Genomic DNA, 22,125 nt, shown 5'->3' with positions numbered 1-22,125 from the left:
AACCAATCTGGTTGAACATTGGGAAGATGTTTTGTGCCAAACTGATTGATGTTGTTTGTTTTTGGGTCGCTGGATGGAAAGGAGAGGAAACGTGGACGATGATTGGGTAAAAGGCTGCGTGAGTTACATTCAGGATGGCGTGCCGCATTTGCGTCTCCAAATCAAGTAAATACAAACTTTTATCAAAATAAAACTGCTGCTATGGCCATTTCTTATGCAGTAATGTTTTTTTGATAGCGCTGTGAACTCTTGGTGTTCTCTCAATGAGCTTCATGAGGTAGTCACCTGAAATGGTTGTCACTTCACAGGTGTGCCTTGTCAGGGTTTCTTAGTGGAATTTCTTGCCTTATTAGTGTGGTTGGGACCATCGGGTTTGTATTGTGTGTGTCCAAACCTTTGGCCTGTACTGTATTATAAATACAAATACAGTTGAAGGCAATACAAGACGTTGAACTGTAGTCTACACTGGCCACTAGGTGTCACTAGTGACTTGCACCAGACTTGATTGCCAACAACAGGCTTTTATTATATTCTATATATTTATCTCACAACAGGCACAGTGATAACATCATCATCATAATACTAACATGGGCTACTGTTGGGGCCGTACTCCAGCTAAAACTCAACTCAACTCTGAATCCCCAACCTCATGTCCAGTCCACAAGACATTTATTGAAACACACAGTAGCATGAGTCTTTCTTCTGCCGATTATATCTATTATGTTGGGTAATATGAGTGTAAAGGTGACTATAGGGGTGTTATTTCATGTCTAAAAAATGACAAGATCGCGGGTACAAGCGGCCAAAATGAGTTTTCTCCGTTGGGTGGCTGGGCTCTCCCTTAGAGATAAGGTGAGGAGCACTGTCACTCGGAGTAGAACCGCACTGAGAGGAGCCGTCCGACCGGTAGGAGGCCTTGGGGAAGACCCAGGACACAGAGAGGCTATATTTCTCAACTGGCCCAGGAACTCCAGGATCAGCTGGACGAAGTAGAGAGGGGAGAGGGGAAGTCTGGGCTTCCCTGCATAGGCTGCTGCCCCCACGACCTGACCTCGGATAAGTGGTAGAAGATGGATGGATGGATGAATCCTACTTCGTGGAAATTCACTTACTGTGGTTGGCTCTGGAACCACTTCACCAACCAAATTTTCTTTTAATGAGGCGTTCTCCAATTGCGATAAAATAGCTGCTACAAAAAAAAAAGTATTTTTGAGGCTCGTCTCTGTACTTTTTGGCAAATTCCAGCGTGGCCTTCCTATTCTTCTTGCTAAGGAGTAGTTTGCATCTACTAGTGAAGCCATTGTACTTTTGTTCATGAAGTCTTCTATGAACGGTACATTGTGATACCTTCCCTCCCCTCCCCTCTGCACATTTGTTTAAGGATCTGTCACCACCTGCTGATGTTTTTCTTGGTCTACCTGTTCAAAGTCTGTTCGTCAGTTTCTTTCTTCTCTAGGATTCTGATTTTCCATCACAATTGCTTGTTTTTCCACCCATGGACAGCTCTCTGCTTTTCCATGTTGTTTTCACCTCTAAAACAGGCCAAACCCATCGTACCCAATCTGAAACTGAGCGTAGATATTCAGTGCTATTTATTGACTAAATAAGCAAATAAGCAAAACACACCTGCTCACATGAAAAAGAGAGTTTTGGTAATATTCCATGAAGTTAGCATCCAGTCTGCAGCCATTCTTACCTGTGTTATTGTTGTCCTGACTCCCCCCATTATAGCCATAAGCATAGTCGAACGGTAATATAATGATGTACAAAAAGTCCATCACAACAAGGTTCATGCCAAGGACCTGGAAGACAATGACTAGGACAGCATCAAACATGTGATGCTAAGCCAAACAAATACTGTTCATATCAGAGGTTTGAACCAATAAACTCACCTGTGAGGCTGATAGTGACTTTGTTTCTTTAAGAAGTAACCAAAGCATGGTAGCGTTGCTCACTACCCCTATGATGAAGATTAAAATATCAGTTGCAAGCCAAATGTTTACCCATGCCGTTTTGAGACAGATTTGATGAATTTCATCAAAAAGGTCGGTGTTCTTTTCCAAAAGGTGAAACGAGCCCATGATGTCTGCAAAATATTAAAAAAAAGACTCTTTTGACACTTGAGAAAATTGCTAAAGTAAAAGTCCTGTCCCTATAAACTCAACTCGGTGGGAAATAACCAGGGCCATTAAATGGAAGAAGTTATTTAGCCTGATTTACCTTATAGAATGTGTTGTCTTCCACGTTAACAATCATGGTCCCGCCTCTTGAAATGTCAGCCAGGCGCGAAACAAATGAGCAGGTGTTTAATGATGTTTTTCTCTTCCTCAAATGCAAATGTGTTGCTGTTATTACAACTGATTTCCATCCCACTGTCAATCTGTACTCTTCCTGGTTTTACCGAACATGCTCGTAGTCCAATACAGTAGCACACTCTCGCTTATTATTATATAATAATAACAATAATAATATAACACATTTTGTTGCAAATGTATTTTATGGAACAAATTATCATAATTATGTTTTAAAACGTTCTTCAAGAAAGTGGTAGCTTACATTTTTGCATGCTCGCTTGTTGCTATGTGGAATTTACTTCTGACCTTAAGTCCAAGTGCTGTTGCCTCACACAGCAAAGAATGAACAGGGAGAGCTGGCAGTCCGACATGGGCACGTTAATGAATTGTGACGCAATTTAGACAAATTTTACAACTGAGTCATGGCTAAATTTAAAATAGAGGCCAGTTTTTTTTTCAGCACAGTGCCATCTGTTGGATGGCATGTCTTACCGCGCCACACGCAATGAGGCAAAATTGCGACTACATTCGTGGTTCGAATCCCGCAGCTTCATTGTGTCATCTTTCAAAACTGTAGTAATTAATAAATCATTCTGTTTTGTAGTTAAATACAGCCTAGTTTAGTCATAACATGGGCATATTTAAGAAAATTGTGTATATTTTTTGCCTAAATTAAGCATTTTCAAGCATAAGAATGAGTAAATTAACTAAAATACAAATATAAGGCATTCAGAAGACTCATCAAAGATGTTGTGAAGATATGTAGTATTCTACACTGGTCACTAGGTGTCAGTAATCTTAACTCTTTCACTGCCAAAAGACGTCTTTTGCTTGTTTTCGCGGGAACTACACATCAAAGTCTTATTCATCTTGTGTGCGAATTTCTGACTTGTAGGCAATGTATTTCTGTCCCGGTAGGGGGCAACAGTTCTCTTTTCCTCCAACTGGCAGCAACAGATTGTCTATGAAGAAGACGCATTGTGGGTCGAGGGCGGAAAATGGCGAAACACGTGCAGAAATTGAGCGGAGACAAAGAAATACAGACGGCTAACACTGTCACAGAGCTTGTCTGGCGGTGGATCTGCCTTTAGTTGTGACGCGATTGCGAAAGATAGAGGTCACATGATGTAGGTAACGGAGACACAAATGCGGTTGACATTGGCAGCCGAAGCAACAAGCTAGCGGTTAGCGTTGCTGAGCCATGTGGCGCGACACCGCAGTCTGACACCGGAAGCAGTTCAGAGTTGGATGACTCAGAACCCGACCCTGATTCTTCTGACGAGTGGTGGGTGCTGTCTGGATCGGTCAGCAGCAGGGATTCATCCCCACACCCAGCAGACCCCACCGTCACTCTGCTTGAATTTGCTTCTTTGCAGAAAAAGCTTGTTTTCTCTGTTTTTTGGTCAAAATCTGATGTTTTTGGTGAAACTACCCTATGTTCGACCGCCAATATCTAAAAACCCAAAAAGGCTACAAACAAACTTTTTTTTTCTGATGAAAGAAGAGAGGCTAAAGCTTCTTTAGATACTTTCAATGTTTGTGTAGTCCTAAAACTCAACATTCTGTGGGTCTTGAGAGTTCAGCAAAAATGCCCAAAAACTCTGGCAGGATGGAGCTCTCTGCTCTGAACATGGCTGGCAGTCAATGTTCGGAGAGACACATGTGCCAGAATTGATTGCTGGAACAACAGGCTTTTATTGCAGGTTTAAATTGGAACCAATTAATTGCAATAAACGAGGGATTACTGTATATACTCTAGTAGAATCCTGAAAGTAGCATCACACGTCGTTCTGTAATGTTCTACTATAGCATGCAAACAGGAGTCTGTGTTTATTCTAGAAGCAACTCATTTTAACACTGTAGTCAAAATACGCTTTTATTTAGAATACTCGAGTGAGTATTGTCACTCGCATAAAACCACTCTATTTCCCTCATGCATCGCTATGGCTCTGCATGCAAATAAAGTCACTTTCACCTGCTGTGACATAATCGGCAAGTCACTTCCTGTGCATTTTTGTGTGGCTTTGTGGTCAAATTGTGGTGTTTAGTCTTCGTTTCCGTATTTCCCTACATCCACTCAAATAGTGAAAACACACAGTACGCTATTCAACTTCACAAAAATCTTGTCGCTTTTATTGGTAATACAGCTGTTATAAGAAAACAAAAACATTTCCAAAAGACAAACATTGTAAAGTGCAAATCTGAACACTGTGGCTATTTTAGTGCTACTATTAAAAATAAAAAGCCGCACAGTTAAAGTGCAACAGTTAGCAACAGTTGATAGGGTTTCAAAAATACAGTCATAAAGGACTAAAAACATTAAATGAAACGTCCACTCCTGTTTCAGTGCGTTTTGGCGCACTGTCCAGTGTATTCACAGTCTATTTGACAGGAGTTTTCTCATGACAAATAAGTTATTTCGTATTTCAGTAGTCAATCAGGGGTGTCCAAAGTGCATATTGTAAAAATAAATATGATTAGTTATTAGATTTGCTTTGCCACCTACAGTGGTGTGAAAAAGTGCTTGCCCCCTTCCTGATTTCTTTTTTTTTTGCATGTTTGTCACACTTAAATGTTTGACATCATCAAACAATTGTAAATATTAGTCAATGACAACACAACAAAATGCAGTTTTTAAATGAAATATATTATTATTATTATTATTATTATTATTAAGAAAAAATCCAAATTGAGATCTCTCAGTCTGGAAACTGTTATAAAGCCATTTCTAAAGCTTTGGGGCCCCAGCGAACCACAGTGAGAGCCATTTTCCACAGTAGTGAACCTTCCCATGAGTGGTGGGCCAACCAAAATGACCCCAAGAGCGCAGCAACGGCTCATCACAAAAGACCTCACAACAACATCCAAATAACTGCAGGCCTCACTTTCCTCAGTTAAGGTCAGTGTTCATGACTCCACCATAAGAAAGACACTGGGCAAAACAGCCTGCATGCCAGAGTTCCAAGTCGAAAACCACTGCTGAACAAGAAGAACATTAAGGCTCGTCTCAATTTTGCCAGAAAACATCTTTGTGATCCCCAAGACCTTTGGGGGAAATACTCTGTGGTCTGACGAGACAAAAGTTGAATTTTTCCTGTTAAATCTGTCGTAAAAGTAATGCCACATTTCAGACAAAGACCATCATACCAACAGTAAAATACGGTGGTGGTAGTGTGATGGTCTGGGGTTGTTTTGCTGCTTCAGGACCTGGAAGATTTGCTGTGATAAATGGAACCATGAATTCTGCTGTCTACCAAAAATCCTGACGGCGAATGTCCGGCCATCTGTTTGTGACCTCAAGCTGAAACAAACCTGGGTTCTGCAGCAGGACAATGATCCAAATGAAGACTTTGGAGTGGCCTAGTCAAAGTCCTGACCTGAATCCTATTGAGATGCTGTGGCATGACATGAGCAAGGCGGTTCATGCTTGAAAATCCTCCAATGTGACTGAATTACAACAATTCTGCAAAGATGAGTGGGCCAAAACTTCTCCACAAGGGACTTATTTCAAGTTATTTCAAGTTATTTCAAGATTGATTGCAGTTGTTGCTGCTAAGGGTGGCCCAACCACTTATTAGATTTAGGGGCCAATCACTTTTCACACCACTGTGTAACACAAAGATGTGGCTGTATAGCTAAGATAGCTAAGCATATATTCACCTACATTGGATTTAGCATCTTTATTGTACAAAATGTATCGAAGTGGCCCCTGCATCTTTCAATTTTTCTGTATGTGAGCCTCGCTGGAAAAAGTTTGGACACTTCTGCAGTCAGAGAAAGCATCATTAAAGCCACTAAAAGAGCAATTTCTTGATTTAGCACCCCCAAAATAATACAAATAATAACCAAGATACCCTGTCAGTTTGTGTGGAAAAGAGCAATTGCCGTAGCTCTTAGAAGAACACCTAATTTGGGTTTGTAAAAAACTGTACACAGGAAATTGCACACAAACAAGTCAACAAACGGACAAAGCCATGCTGATTAGAACCAAACCTCCAGAACCTGCATCCTGAATGCTGTTTTTGCGGCCAACGGCGACACAAAAAGTACAACCTTTTTCATCTTGCAGCCGCTCAGGAAGCAACCGTGTTGACTTCCTGCTGGAGACGTCCATCTTCTGCGCATTCAAAGCAAAGCTCACTGCCAGGGCTGCTGCGGCGTCGGGTTGGGATTGGGGTAGATTGGCGCCGGGACGGGCTGGTGGTGGAACGAGGGCACAGAAGTGTTGGGGTGAGGAGGGTATGTGGGCGTGGGGTACTGCCCCATCATGTGAGGCTGAGAGTGGGTGGTTGTGTGCGCAGGCGTGGAGGCGGTGGAAGAGGAGGTGGGAAGGTGGAAGTAGAGCGGGGCGGAGGGAGCGGACGGGGCGGAGGGCGCTGTCGGGGGCAGGACCCTCTGCAGGACCACGTGCGGGTAGAGCTGGGACTCGGAGCGGTAGACGCCAGGAGTGGGCGCCTTTAGCAGACTCTCTTGACTCCTGTATGGGGCAGCAAAAATTGACAGTTGCACGATGTGACAAACATAAGGAGGTCGTATTACAATTCTTCTTCTTCTTCTTCTTCTTCTTCTTCTTTTTCTTCTTCTTCTTCTTATTATTATTCTTATTATGTACCATGTGACTCAGACATGTTTTGTTCATCTTTTCCAAGCACAAGGGAGACGGCTTTAAAGCAGGGGTGTCCGGCCGTTTTTATTTATTTTTGGTTTTTGTAATTTAATGAGAATAAAGAAAAAAATAAAGAAAGAAAATCATAATATGAGAAAAAAACAAAGAATAAAGTTACAATTTTATAGAAATTGGGTTGGGTAAAAGTTATAATATTACATTAATAAATTAAAAATATTATTAGAATCAAGACATAATATTAAGAAAAAAAATGTATGAGAAGAAAGTTAAAATGTTTGTAAAAAATGTGTTAAAAAGTGAAAAACCAGCAAAAAAGTGTAATGGAATGAGAAAAGGTTTTGTCGCTGATAACACAAGCTGATAACAAAAGCTGAGCTGCAGGTTCTTGCTTTTATTTTTGTAATTTAAAAAACATCTTTGCTGATCTACATGGATTGGTTTCAAAATATAAAAGTAGCCCCCGCATCCTGTGATATTTTTTCAGTATGCGGCCCGGGTGGAAAAAGTCTGGATAACCCTGCTTTGAAGGGTCAAAATGCAGCTTGACGAAAATTAAAGTTATTTTTTCAATATTATTTTAGCATCGGCAGTCCTCTCTCTGAATGTATTCAACTCCTCCATTGCATATGACAGATCTCTCAACCATCAGTTCATTGATCAATCAATTGACTAATCCTGTTCCTATCGGGCTAGTTACAGTACATACTAGGGGTGTCGCTCAGGGAGATTAAAACGTGACGGCATTTCTCGTTTGGAGAAAACCTGCATTGCGAGAACAGGGAAGCCAATCAGACTGTGAACTATGGCATCGCTGCTATGAATGATAATACAGTCTAATATGGAAGTGGCAGTGTGCAAGACATTACTGGAAGCTAACATTACGTGCTTTACACACCTTGCAATCCAACCTAACTCGGTGTTCCCAGCGTCAGCGTCAGTTAGTGACGTGTGGCTCTTTTTTCCATCGAAGTTGAACAGCTGTCACCACGTATAATGTCCAAGAAGAAGCTGTAGTAAGTTTACATTTGATCAGCGTTACTAAAGATTTATCAGATCAACCCGTGTAGATGTTCGGACTTGACCTACGCTTTTTTACACTTGGCTGAGCGCCATCTTTACAAGCTCCAGCGATCGCCAGTTGTGCTTAAATAACACACCTGGTCGCTATGTTTCGCAAGTAGGGGTTCACATTAAAAGTGAAAGTCAGGACGTGTTTCTTGCTTGAAGTATTGCATTACCGTATTACTTATTATTATTATTATTATTATTATTATTGTTATAGATTATTATAACAGTGCTTTATTTGGTCTCAAAAAATGTAGAATGAATAATAATTTGAAAAGGCACCTGCATTGTTTTGTGAATCAGTTAAATTAAAAAGTCTGTTTGTCCGGTCTTATTTTTTTGTTGTACTTAAAATTAATGTTAAAATCTCATCTCGTCTCGTTCTCGTGGACTTGTGGAGCTAATCTCCTGTATCGTCTCATGACACCCCTCGTGTATACTATACTTGCTTCCTCACCTCTGATATCCTCTGTTCTCGTATCCACTGAGGCCTCCAGTCAGGTAGAGGGGGCTGTCCGGTGCCAGGCGGGGGTTCATCCTCTGGGACAGATGGAATATTTTAGGAGGAGGGAACGCCTCCCACTCCCCTTCTTCTCTCTCCAGCCATCGCTCATTGCGACGGGCTGAACGCTTTTCTCTGCGCCTGCAAACAAAAACAGCTAAGCAGGGGATCGTAGTTGCCTGCCCCGTTCTTTTAAGTTTCACCTACCTAGTGCGAATTTCTTTTTTGGCCTTTTTCTTGCTGGATCGTTCCTGCAGGCAGCAAATGAGGAAGGAAAGTGACATGGCGAGGATGACGATGCCGCTCACCACTGACGCCAGCACTGCTACTCTCAATCCACGGTCCTCTGGCCTGGGTATAGCTAGGGACAAGAAGAAATACTCATGCAACAAAGCGCTACAGTTTGTGGAAACTTGAGTTGACAGATAGCAGCTCACCCTCACAAACAGGCAGGTAGTTGCTCCACTGTGCTTTTCCATTGTGAACGTTACAGAAGATTTTATCGCTACCCACTAGCTGGTAGCCCTCACGGCACCAGAAGGCCAAAGCGCTGCCGACTGACACTCCCGTGCCGCTTTCGACGTAGAAAGAACCTCGACGTGGTGGCAGTACGGAGATACAAGCGAGGCCTAAAAAGAGAGCGAGGGTCATGATTTAGAACTGCATGACACTAAAAATGAAACCACCAATACAAAACTACTCATCAAATACTTAGTGGATGGATTTAATTGTAGTGTTTCTTTTGTCCTCTCCCAAAAGTGTAACTCAGGGCCACATTGGAAAAAAACAAATCTGAAATTTTGAGAATAATGCCGTAGATTTACGAGAAAAAAAGTCTGAAATTTCTGAGACTAAAGTCGTACGTTTAGAAGAAAAAAAGTTGTAATATTACCTTTGCCTAAGGCCAAAGGTCACGTAAGTCCCCCCCTTCTCAGAGCTGTCTCAGGCAATGCCTGTTACGACGGAGTATTAAAATAATCGGAGCTTTTGAGAATAAAGTCGTAAACTTGCAAGAAAAAACTTCTTACTTCATGTTACAGATTTCGGAATTGGGTGGTGGAAAAAGTCATAATATTACGAGAGTACTGTAAAGTCAAAATATTATGGGAATAAAGTCATCAAGAAAATTGACAAGAGGAGGTTGAAACATTTGGGAAAAAAAACAGTTGTCATTTAGAGTATAAAATAAAAATTTTAAGAGAATATCATTGTAATTGAATGAGAGAAACTTGTCATTTTTTAGGAAAACATGTCATTTTAGTAGCGTTTCACGTATATCACAACGCTGAAATGCAGATCTTTCTTGAGATATATATAACATGTTAGCATATCTACATGTGTTGCTTGACAAAACATCAAATTGTCCCTTCTTGCATCCTTTCATTTTTCACTAAGTGGCCCTCGCTGGAAAAAGTTTGGACACCCCTGATATAAGCTTCCTGTGCAGGAAGGCAACCGCTTTGAAAGCAAAAGTAAACAGACAATGAAACTTGACACCAAAAGAGCTCTTCATCAATCAATCAAAGCATTAGAGGCCATTTGGATGCAAAGGATAAAGAATAAGGATTGATTTGCTAAATAAAGATCGAAAAGCCAAATGGAACACGTTTTTGCTAGCAGCTAACATGTTTAAAAGGGTTCAAGTGTTGCGTTTAAGCGACGTTCTACCAGTCAAGAAATCCGAAAATCCCCTGTGCCCTTCTTTTAAAAGAAATAATTGAAAGAGCAATTCTGTGAGACTTATTCTAATTTTCCTGTTTTTCTCGTGTGTGCTCCACTCAGGCATTGACAGTTACATGGAAATGTAGAGATACTCCACAAAGAAAGGGTGGGAGCTCTATTTATAGCTTTCTTATGCTACAATACACAAATGCAGCTCAGGGGGCTTGTGATACACTTAGTGCTATTGTTAGACTGTTATTGATGCACCCAATCATGCAAACTCGCAGTCGTTCTGGTCGATACGAGCACTTGTTACTGATTGTTGACTTGCTGCTTTTCTGTTATCCATCAAAATATATATGCAGTGGTATGAAAAAGTGTTTGCCCCCTTCCTGATTTCTTATTTTTTTGCATGTTTGTCACACTTAAATGTTTCAGATCGTCAAACAAATTGAAACATTAGTCAATGACAACACAACTGAACACAAAATGCAGTTTTAAAACGAAAAATCCAAACCTACATGGCCCTGTGTGAACAAGCGACTGCCCCTGAACGAAAGTAATTCAGATCTGCCAGTCTGGAAAAGGTTATAAAGCCGCTTTGGGACTCAAGCGAACCACGGTGAGAACCATTATTAGCCAGGTTTGGCCGGCCAACCAAAATTACCCCAACAGCGCAGCGACGACTCATCCAAGAGGTCACAAAAGACCCCACTGGCTAACACCTTGTATATATATTTTTAGATGGACAGAAACCCTTATTGCAGTATAGAAGAATCTTGTATGACTGCTTTCTTCCCGTTTTGTGCATCACAAACCAATTAGCGTTGACGGAAACGTGGTGTTGGGTTCGCTCATTCCGCCTCTAATGAGTAACAGCCAGAGGGGCGTGTGTGGTGCAGCGCTTTGCTCTGCTGTGTCAGTATTAGTGTAATCTGTAGATGTGTGTGTGCACGAGATGGCATCCAGTGTAAGACCCTCGGAACATGCAAGCTGCTCTCCGCTGATTAGTAACGACAGATGGGAGGATTTCTGCAGTGGCAGAGATGCTGAGAGAGGATCCCGTCATCCTGGGTGAGGATGACAGCATCCCCTCCCTGACTCACACATACACACACATGAGGACACACACGTCCGACACGTGCAGCACGAGTGGTACAGTACATAGCAACAAGGAATCGCTGACTCAGTGTTTATTGGACAAAACTATTGGCCTTTTTTTTTGGTGTATTCGGCATTTCATTCACATGTACATTTATTTTTTTTATATTTTCAAAAGGGAATAACACGTATGACTTCCCTTTAAGTATTTCATACTGACTTTTTCCTCAATTTGCCTTTGATGCCACGGGCTTTTCCAGGAAATGACTTTCTTCTGGCTTCTGTTTGGCTAAATGGCCCAAATTGAATTATAGTGGTTGTAACGCTAACTGTCATGCACCTAACAGTCTGAGAATATGTTTTAGATCAGGGGTGTCCCAGCTTTTCCCACCGAGGGCCACATACTAAACAATAAAAGGAGGCAAGGGCCCACTTGGATATTTTTTTCAACCAGTACATTTAGATGTGCTAATGTTGAATGTATTTCAAGAAAAAACTGCATCTCCGCTTTGTGCTATAAGTGAAAAAGCGTATTATAGTGATGAACTTTTTCCTTCTTTTTTGCTGTTGTTTCTTTTAACTTTCCAAATATTTCAACTTTCTTCTTAAATAATTTTCATAAATTTTCTTCTTGTAAGACTGTGACTTTTTTGTCATAATATATTGACTTTATTCCTATAATCTAACTTTTTCCCCAACCTAATTTTCCATAAATTGCAACTTTATTTTATTTTGTCTGTCATTGGATTAGGACAAAAAAACCAACGTCTTTTTTTTTATATTTCAACTCTATGGTACTAAAATGACATTATTTTTCCTCCTAATTTTGACTTTTTTCTGTTAATATTTTGACTTCGTTCTCATAAGATAACAGCTGTTTTTTGTTTAATTTTCCAACTATTTCAACTTTCTTCTTGTAAACTTTCTTCTCATAATTATGACTTTATTCCCATAATATTTTGACTTTATTTTCATAACATTATTGCTTTTCCCACAATCTAATTTCCAAAAATGTACAACTTTACTTGTAGTTTTGTTTGTTTTTTATAATATTATGACTTTTTTAAAATTACATCTTTTTTCTTCAGCATTTCAGCGCTTAATATTTTCACTTTATTTTTGTAAATTTACTGCTTATTTTTTATATTTTTGCTTTTTGTTTGTTTTTTTTTTTTAGTTGTTTAAATGATATTTTTAGAATGTGCCGTGAGCCGATGAAAAACATTCGCGGGCAGCACTGTTTTATATGGATGGAAATGATTGAATTAAAAAAAAAAAGATGTCTAACAACCATTTTGTGTTCAATGTGATACTTTTCAGCTAAAAACGGAGAAACGCACCTATGGCTATGTGTACATATAGAGTGATAGTGTGTGTTTGCATCCCCTGAGCTTTCTCTAACACACACACACTTGCCATTACTGCTGTAAAGCTGCATCAATTATTTAATATATTACGTGACAGTGTGTGTTTTAAGACTCTGTTTTTTTTTTCTTGCTGTTGCCATGCTGCTGTGGTATTTGCTATCCTCCCATCTTCCCACCACCGGTGGAGTCCATGCAGGGTGAATTAAAAAAAGGGAATTAATGCCGAAAAGATTAAAAAACATGTGCTCGCTGTGAAATCTATGTGTTGACGTTATGTGTGTTTTATTATTCTATTCAAACCTGTAACCCTCCACACAAGCAACCACAGATTGAGTCTTTAAATATCTTAAAAATATAATGACATGATATATGCGTATCTTGCTTGCTTGCTGCTGTAACAAGTAAATTTCCCCGCTGTGGGATAAATAAAGTACATACATACATACATACATACATACATACATACATACATGAATATAAGAATAGATGAATATTTTGAGTTTTGCACTCGGCACCAGTAAGAACCTTCATTTGGGCCGAGGATGGTCCCGTGTCTTGACTGACAGCCAATTGGATCCTCCGGCTCAGGGCCGGTGACAGCTTTTGGGTCTACCACTTGACTGTTTTGTTCCATCACCCTCAGGATCTTTGAAGAAGTTTCAAATGACCGTCTTACTGCGTCCAACTTCAGCAGCAATGATGCGCTGCGAGAGGCCTTGTTTATGCAGCGCAACAATCAAAGAGAGCTTTTTTGCCTTTGCCATGAAGAGATCATGACAGCGTATACCTGACAATACCTGACAGAAAATGACGTTGAATCCACATTTTTGCCAAGATTTCGGCTTTTAAAGGCTGTGGTCTTAAACTTTTGATCAGCTGATGAACAACCTATTGCTTCAATGCTTGTTTGCAATAAATTGCTTACTCACATTTTTATTTATTTTTTTGTCTCACACCCATTTCTTTGTTTTGCATTTTGTTTGCTCTACTTAGAACCTCCTTAAAATCCAACAGTGCAAAATGTAACTTTTCAACTGGTCTTAACATTTTGATCAGGTGTGTGATTGTGTTGTTAAAGCACAAACTGAACTCAACCGTTTTGCCTTTATGCCGGATCAGTTTTCCCTTGCTAATAGTTAAAAATAAACGAGTCAACGTTGACGCAGATGGAAGGTGGCATTCTCAGCTAACAGGAGACTAACTTCACATCACTTTTGTGTTACTGTCAGGTTTTTTGGGCCCCAGCCGGATGTATTATGACCTCACATGAACTTCTCGTCTCCATCATGAGTGTATCTATTTCTGTGGCACATCACTGCTGCGTTGTATCACTACTGGGGACCTAATCGCCCCCTGCAGCTCATTGCTAAGTGCAAACACATTGAATGTGTGGATGTGAGCTGGTGCGCTGGTTAGATTCTTTGCAAATGCATAATGATGATGATGATGAGGGCATTTTTTTGGATCATATGTTTTACTGGGGTTTCAGGTGTTGGGCAGGAAACAGAGCGTAAACGAGGCAAGACCGCTCAACACGCAACTGCGTGGTTGTTTGCAGGGAAGCTGCCTGTATTCTCTCTGTATTCTCGGCCGAGATATTTTTGCGTGAGCAGCACATCTGACAGGGTTTAATAGGACGCCGTTCGAACCGAAAATGTAATTACTGACACAGACAAACACGGAAGCATTTCTGCATAAAGCCCTCATCAAAGTTACATGATAAAGAGACAAGAGATTTTAAGCTCCACTTTCTGCTCCTGTGTGTTCACACACAAACTGGAAAAAGTTAACTAAAAAGTAAATCAACTCAAAGAAAACGGCCTTCCCCACCGAGCTAAAATACATAATGGCCACTTCATCCAGGTTCCACCCTTGGTTAAATGCATGTGTATTAAGTCGATCAGAACACTTACTGTACACTCGTTTAATATTACTTTCTTTTTTATTACTTATTTTGCTGCTGCAAATGGTGACATCCATATTATTGAATTTTGTTACTGCAACAACTCAGATTATTAATTGCTTTCGTAATTTTTACACAATGCCCCTTCTTTTTTTACAGGTCCTCGGCCGAGGTGCTGGATGAAGAGATCTCAGTAAGGTAAACCACATTTACTGTACACTGTGCACATTTTAAATGATTCACAGTAATGGCAGCTGAGAGAATAATCGACTAAAGATTCATTATTGTGTGACTTCTTATTAAATAATACAAAGCGCTGCTCCATTGACGCCAAGGGAAGGTAATAATGAAGTTGAGTCGGTGCCAACATCCATGTTGGATTGGCAGAGAGGAGACACAGGGAACTCTTTTGAGTGTAGCTTGGCAAGCCTGCAGGGATCACGAGTGACGCTTGTGTGTGTGTGTGTGTGTGTGTGTGTGTGTGTGTGTGTGGTGTGGATAGAAATATCTCGAGCATGCTGCAGAAGTGACTCATTTTAGTGCAAATATGCAGAATAGTATGTTAAAGTGTAGGGTCCCGCAGTGAGTTTTTTTACCATTCGGAGCCATTGTTAGCCAGTGTTAGTTTGTAAACTTTTTTTCAACGTCCTTTGAGGAGATCCTGATCAAAACAACAACTTTACAAATAAAAAGACTAGCGTGGATGCTACTTTTTAGTAGCAGTTTTATCGAAACTCGTCTGTCTTAACTCATTCAATACCAAAGACGTATTTATACGTTTTTATAATCCCGAACGCCCGAACCCAACAACGTGTTTCAACGTCTTTTACGTTTTGTTTGCGCGAGAGGCATAAAGAGGTGATGATGCAACTCTCCACTAATGGATTTCACTTCAGAGCAATTTTACGCCATAAAAACGGCAGAAGTGCACCTGACAAGATGAGATCATGTGGACGGAAAAAGTCACACACGACAGGAAAGAGGAAGTGAGAGAGCGTGGAGGAGTGTAGCGTAACGCATTAGGTTACGCATCGTAGGGAAACTTTAACGCATGCACACGCACACACATGCACGCGTGCGCACACACGCACACACATGCACATACATAGTTCAGTTCCAAATGTGAAAATTGGAAATAGTTCAATAAATGATGACAAATGTTGTAAAACAACCCTTTTTTGTCTTGTTTATGTTGTGGTATAGTTGTTTAGATATTTCAGCTGTCACAAAAGCAAAAATTATTTGTGTCAAAATGAAAGTTATGCTTGAAATGTATCTTTTTGCAAAAAGCTGTTTTCCTCCCTTTTCTAGTCAGGAACGGATATTTTCCTGAAACTTACCTATGTTCGACTGCTGATTGCTAATAAACGGAAAAAGACAGAAACAAACTTTCTTTTTCAATGAAAGACAGAAGTCCAATTTTTCTTTTGGTAGGCTCCATTTTTCTATTGCCATATAACACAATATTCTGTGCACCTTGGAAGATCGGTCAAAATCGTCTAAAAAGGCCTGTACTGAAGAGGTTGTCTCGCCCTATTTGTCGTTGACACTTCTACTTGCTGGTGTGATTGTATTGTACTGTTCTCTAAATGCTTTGGAAGACGTGCGAGCATACATGTAATACAGATATTAAAGTTTTAGAATTATTCAACAAACGGCCCGTCATTTCTGGACAACGAGTTGCTAAGTTGTTTGTCGTTTTGTCGTTTTACAGTGGCCATGTTTTTCAGTTCTTCATCTTGCTCAAATTTCACAGGCTTGTCCATCCCCTAAAGGAGTGTACCGAATTTGGCGGTGATTTGGCTTAACACCCTAAAGTTATAGCGGTTGTTTTTGTACAGTGCACTGAGACCCACCGTGTGGTGTATTTGTAAGAAAAATATTAGCACAGGCAACCCAGTAGGTGTGCATGATTTGACACATTTTAGCCCTTTTGTGTTCAGGAGTAGAAGTGTAATCTTCGGGACTGACTGCCGACTAAGTACTACTAACATAAAGCAGAGCTCAAGCTGGTTCCCAGGTGGTGGCAACACATGGTGCTACTTGCAGGTGTCTCCTGAACTGAAACGGACAAAAGTAATTGGCTTTAAACTACACCTGCTAATGCCGTGTGCATTGGTATTCCTGTGTGTGACCGTGCCATTAAGTGCTAGAAATAGCCGGGAATAGACAAAGGTAATTGGCTTCCAGGATAAACTGATCAGAGCCATTGAAACAATTCACATCATCTGTATGTTGCAGCCTGACCATTTTATCCGTGGCGGATAAGCAGCTTAGCGTCATCGTGAGGTGGATGCTGTACCTAAATCTGGGCATCGGTATTTTCGATTCTTCTGGATTGGCTGCAGCGCCCACTGTCTGTACACTTTTCAACTTTTTACGCCAAAACAGCCCAAAAAGACGACAAAATAAAACCAGTGTCAACTCCTGCTGACGAGCTTCGGAAGACAGACTGCCCGCTAAGTGAGTGAAAGACGCAAGATTTAACGTTTTACATTTTCAACATGAACTCTCACACATGCCGTGGAGGTGAATTGGAGGTCTTACAGTGTTAAGGCTGAAATAAGCCCAGCTCATCAACACGGCATCTGCCGCCTACTGTGAGAAAGGAACCAGAATTATGCAGACCAAGCCTAAACCACATAAAGTGGAACCTCGGTTAGTGTACGTCTCGGATAGCGTAATTTTCAGTGAACGTTGAAAATCCACACCAAAATTTTGCCTGGGTTTGTGAGAGCAACTGTCTTCTTGATACACAACATCCTTGTTAGCATCCTATTAGCTTGCCCCCACATGGAAACAGGAACCGGACATGATTTCATCAACGGTGGACTCTCAAAAACACATTGAAAAAAATAGTTATACATGCATAAAACAATTCTATATGCATATCAATGACGAATTAAATGTACAAATGAACATTTAAGGTTACTTTGACCTTCATTGAAGATGTTAGTGTTCCCAAAGATCAACACGGACACCGCCTTCTTGGCACTGGGCTCCATTTTGGCTTACTGAGGGTGAGAAACACTGTTGAATTCAAGAAATAACTCATGGCAAAACAGGAAGGTGGTGTCCGTGTTAATCTGCTTCCCCATCGTGTCTTTGGGAACAGTCGCATCAAGAATCATGTCTTCAGTGAAGGTCAACGTCATCTTAAATGTTCATTTATCCCTTTCATTCATCATTTCTACCTGTTTATATGCATTTCTAATTGTTTTCTACATGTAAAACTCTAATTGTAAAACTATAAAAAAAAAAAAAACATTTCTGGCTTTCTGGAACGGATTAATTGGATTTGCATGATTACTTATGGAAAAAATGGATTCGTTAGAGCAATTTAGAGCGTTTATGTGATTGCAGCATTTTCCCATTGCACGTGTTGTGTATAGTTGTGGGTCATTTCTGTGTTATAATACATGTAATTTATACTGTGGAAATAGCACTATGCATTAGATTATCTGCTTTAAAGGATTAAAAAGTTGCACAATCAAAATAGATGATTGTTGAATATTTCTACTTTTGCATTATTTATATTATTACAATGTCCTCATTGCTGTGTTTAAACTAAGCTATTTTTAAAAGCCCTGCATTTCCACAACCATTCGTCATCTAAATAACAGACTGTTTTGCTGCTGTGAGCTGCACTAGAGGAAACGAGTCAAATAGGCTTAAAATACGATAGTGGGGGGGAGGGGGGAGAAACAAAATATGCAGAGCTGCTTTTATTGGTTAATGCTGGGGGGAATACGTCATTTATGCGGTTTTATCACATATGAAGGAACATTTTGGACAGTGAACAGGGCTTTCAAGCGTGTGGTGCAAGCCAGATGATCACCTCTGCATGTGTGTGATTAAAGTATCAAAACGCTTACTTACTCCTGCTCACTCAGACACAGTGCTGCCGTTATGAAACAAGCAACTGTGTTTATTCCCTAAACCTTTAAGAAGATTGGTGTGCGTCCATTAGCAATGTGTGTGCGTGTTTGCGAGGCACGTGAGCTTTGTATTTTGTCATTTGCTGACGGCTTTTTTGCTTCCACGTGAGCGCTGGCTCGTCGAGACAGGGCGGGCGACTCACATGAGAATAAACGCTGTGAAAAGAGAGGAGAGTGGAGGGGAAATAGATGATTAAAAAAAAGGGAAGAAATTCACTGGAGTGAGTTAGCAGATGTTCTATACCAAGGGTGACCAAGGGACACGTACAAAAAACTTAGATGGTTAAACCATTCCAGTGTAGGTCAAGATATGATACGCTGGATGGAGTGGGCCGTAGTGGCAGTGGTTTTATGGTATAGGTACGTGTAGCTTCGGGACAGCAAACATGGGGGCATTTTATTGATGGAGTTTTGAATACGCAGCGATGCCGTGACGAGATCCTGAGGCCCATTCATCCACAACCATCACCTCATGTTCCGTACACAAGTCCTATGGCCATTTTTATAAACTTCCCTTGCCATCCATGCCCAAATGTTCTCTAAAGGATTTAAATGAGGGGAACAACCAAAAGAGTGATGTTATTCTCCCTGAAGAAGTCCTTTGTCAAGTGAGTATTTTGAACTGCAGCGTTGTCCTGTTGAAGAACCCAGCTGTTACCACACAGACGAGGGCCCTCGGCCATGAGGGATGCCGCTGCAACATCTGCACGTAAGCACCCACCGTTTGACGACCCTGCACCACCTGAAGCTCCGGTGTTCCACTGAATGAAAAAGCACCCCAGATCATGATGGACCCCCCTCCACTGTGCCGGGTAGAAAACATCTCAGGTGGGATCTCCTTGTCTCCAGTAAGTAACGTTGGAAGCCATCTGGACCGTCAAGGTTACATTTTTTCTCATCAGAGAATAAAACTTTTTTTTTTTCCACCTTTCAATGTCCCATGTTTGATGCTCCCTGGCAAAGTCTAAACGGGCAGTTTTGTGGCATTGAAGGAGACAAGGTCTTTGAATTCCTTTTTTGAATCCTTGATTCCTTTTTTTTCAACCTTTTTCTCGCAGATGCCGTCTGATGGTTATTGCGCTGCAGTCGGCACCTGTAAGGGCCTGAATTGGGGTGGAAGACCGCCCTGTGTCTTGGACAGCCAATAGGATCTTCCGGCTCAGCGCAGGTGTGATTTTTTTGGGTCCACCACTTGACTTTTTTGTTCATGACAGTGTGAACGCCTGACAGAAAATGAACATTTTGAGCAGATTTTGGCTTTTATAACCTGTGGTCTTAAACTTTTGATCAGGTGATAAACAGCCTATTTCATTTTTTTTTGTTTTGTTTAAATTCCAAATGTTTTTTGTCTCACTCCCCCTTCTTGCTTTTGCTATTGTAGCTCTACTTAAAACCTCATTAGGATCCAAATGTGCAAAATGCAAATATTAGCCATTTTTCAACTGGTCTTAAGATTTTGATCAGGTCTATATATCATATCCTATGGATATGGACGCATTTTTATGCGCCATGAGAGCGAGGTCCCACATTGATGTGATTCCCTGTTTACCCATTGAGGAAAGAAGCCATATCGAGGCAGCAGAGCCGGGGCGAAGACGAAAGCTAAGCGGCTAGCAAGGAAGTGGAGATTCAAGCCTTCGGTACCTTCTATTATCATGGGAAACGTGAATTCACGACCGAACAAGATCAACGAGCTGACAAAGAACGTCAAGACCTTCAGGGAGTGCAGCTTATTGGCTTCACTGAAACATACAGTAGCTAACAGCTAGCGTCCCAAATGCTAACATGGGGAGCTAGCAGACTTCAGCACAGAGGACACGAGAGCCTGTGGAAAGCTCAAAGGAGGTGGGCTTGCACTGTACAGTAACAACAAACGAACAACAAACGGTGGTGTCATCCTGGCCATGTGAACATAAAAATGTCCATCTATACAGCATTTTTAAAAATTGGGCAGAACTCCTCAAATGGCCCCCAAGCTGCACTTTGGAGAACCCTGTTCTAGGGTAAAAAGATGTGGAGGTGGAGATGCAGCTTTCTCTTCAGGCACAGGACGACCAATTGTCTTTAAACGCATCATTTGTCTCTTCACACACACACACTAGTAGAAGGATGTGTAGTGTGTTTTTCCTGTGGTACCACTGCAGACAATCGTCTTCCAGCCTGAAGCCCATTATCTATCTCAACTGGAACCATGCAAAATGAATAACCTCAATTTCAACCCTGATCCAAGAGCTGAACTTCTAATTCAAATAGCCAGGACTTAATCTTTGCCTCACGGGGGAGGTGAGGACCAGACAAAGAGTTCCTTCCTCTCACTCGGCACTATGAACACAAGTATTGGGACGCCACGGTGAAGTGAAAAAGGTAGAAAATAGGCAATTAGACCCACTTTTGTTGCACTGTTTTGTTTCCACTGTTCGGGGGAAGACTAAGATTGTGAGGTAGAGGGCCACCGATACCCAGGCTTCTGAAGTTCTTCCACACCAAACTCATCCAACCATGCTTCTCTGTGTGCTCTGATGCCTTCCCTACTACATTTGAAGCATATTAGATTTCATAGTGTAGCTTTGGTATGCCCAAAAACGCACTTGAACAGTTGCTATTCAACTACATTTCAGAAAGCTGAACACCGAGGGGGAAAACCGATATAAAGTAGAACATATTCGCAGTACAGCATTCGCTCCTCTGCATATTCATGGGATTCTTTTCTCTGCTTTAAATTGTTTTTTAAGTTATGTTTGATGGTGCTTTCTGCAGGGGGAAAAATAGTTAGCTCTGAATCCAGCAGAGGGTGCTGTTTCACCAGTCAATTCTCTCAACATTTTCCAGCAAAAAGATGCTTTGAAAAGATGTGATGTTGCGTAACTTTTTAAAATCTAAGATTTTGTAAGTACAATAGTGCGTACTTGTAATTGTTAAACTGAATTTACATTGTGTTTAATAACTGTGAGAGACATATCATAGGTTTAGAGCAGGGGTCCCCAACCACCGGGCCGGGGCCCAGTTCGGCCCCGCCCACGGACCAGTACTGGTACTGGAAACCTTTCAGGCGCAATGATAAAAAAACACACACACACACACACACACACACACACAAAAATACTTTTGTAAATAACTAAATACAATTTTAAGTAAATGCACATCAATTTTGGAAATATGGGCCATTATTTTATTTAAAAAATAATATACAGTAGTTTGAAGTTTTTGCATGTTGATGTTGTTTGTTGCGAGTGTCCCACTTTGTTTGACAGTCCTTGAACGCACCATTGTACGTGCGCTAGCCTTCTCCCACTCTGCACAGATTGTCAACTATACTGTATTTTTATCGGGGTTTTTTTCACTTCATATTTGCTCCCAAATGCTGATACTCAGTGGGAATGCATCAAGGTAAAGTTTGATGACGTTATTGAGTGCTAACGTGTATATTTGTTGTGTGCACAGCTTCATGTTAATTCATGCTAGCACACCGACTGTTAGCAAACACGTCAAGCAGCGGCGCTATAATCTCTCTGAAAAACAAACTCCAAGCTTATAGTGGTGGATGGTGGGTCTGTATTCACTTTGTGCTTTTAATTTGATGTTGTTCCTGTCTTAGTTTTACACAATGCATACTAAATGAGATCAATTACATCGCTATACGACCCTCCCCCGGTTCGCGGAGATTTG

At 40.9% G+C, this 22,125-nt stretch overlaps 2 protein-coding genes across 7 annotated transcripts in view; one reads left to right on the top strand and one right to left on the bottom strand.

The window, feature by feature from the left end:
- Positions 1–4,415: 4,415 nt before the first annotated feature.
- The window catches only part of zgc:162331 (uncharacterized protein LOC793007 homolog), a 24,940-nt gene continuing 7,230 nt past the window's right edge, over positions 4,416–22,125 (bottom strand). For all 6 annotated transcript variants that reach the window (XM_054800455.1, XM_054800458.1, XM_054800454.1 and 3 more), the window contains 4 exons: positions 8,926–9,117; positions 8,696–8,849; positions 8,444–8,629; positions 4,416–6,771 (listed from right to left, as the gene is read on the bottom strand). In XM_054800455.1, coding sequence (XP_054656430.1) covers positions 6,432–6,771; positions 8,444–8,629; positions 8,696–8,849; positions 8,926–9,117 — 872 coding nt within the window. In that variant the 3' untranslated portion in view covers positions 4,416–6,431. The remainder of the gene's footprint in view (positions 6,772–8,443; positions 8,630–8,695; positions 8,850–8,925; positions 9,118–22,125) is intronic.
- The window catches only part of slc13a4 (solute carrier family 13 member 4), a 25,933-nt gene continuing 25,509 nt past the window's right edge, over positions 21,702–22,125 (top strand). The window contains exon 1 of the mRNA XM_054800450.1: positions 21,702–21,846. The gene's annotated coding sequence lies outside the window, so the exon portion shown is untranslated. The remainder of the gene's footprint in view (positions 21,847–22,125) is intronic.

Source organism: Dunckerocampus dactyliophorus, chromosome 15 (genome assembly GCF_027744805.1).
Source record: "Dunckerocampus dactyliophorus isolate RoL2022-P2 chromosome 15, RoL_Ddac_1.1, whole genome shotgun sequence".
Classification (NCBI taxonomy): Eukaryota; Metazoa; Chordata; class Actinopteri; order Syngnathiformes; family Syngnathidae; genus Dunckerocampus; species Dunckerocampus dactyliophorus.
The sequence above is the reverse complement of the archived record's forward strand: the minus strand, read 5'-3'. Positions and strand labels throughout refer to the sequence as shown.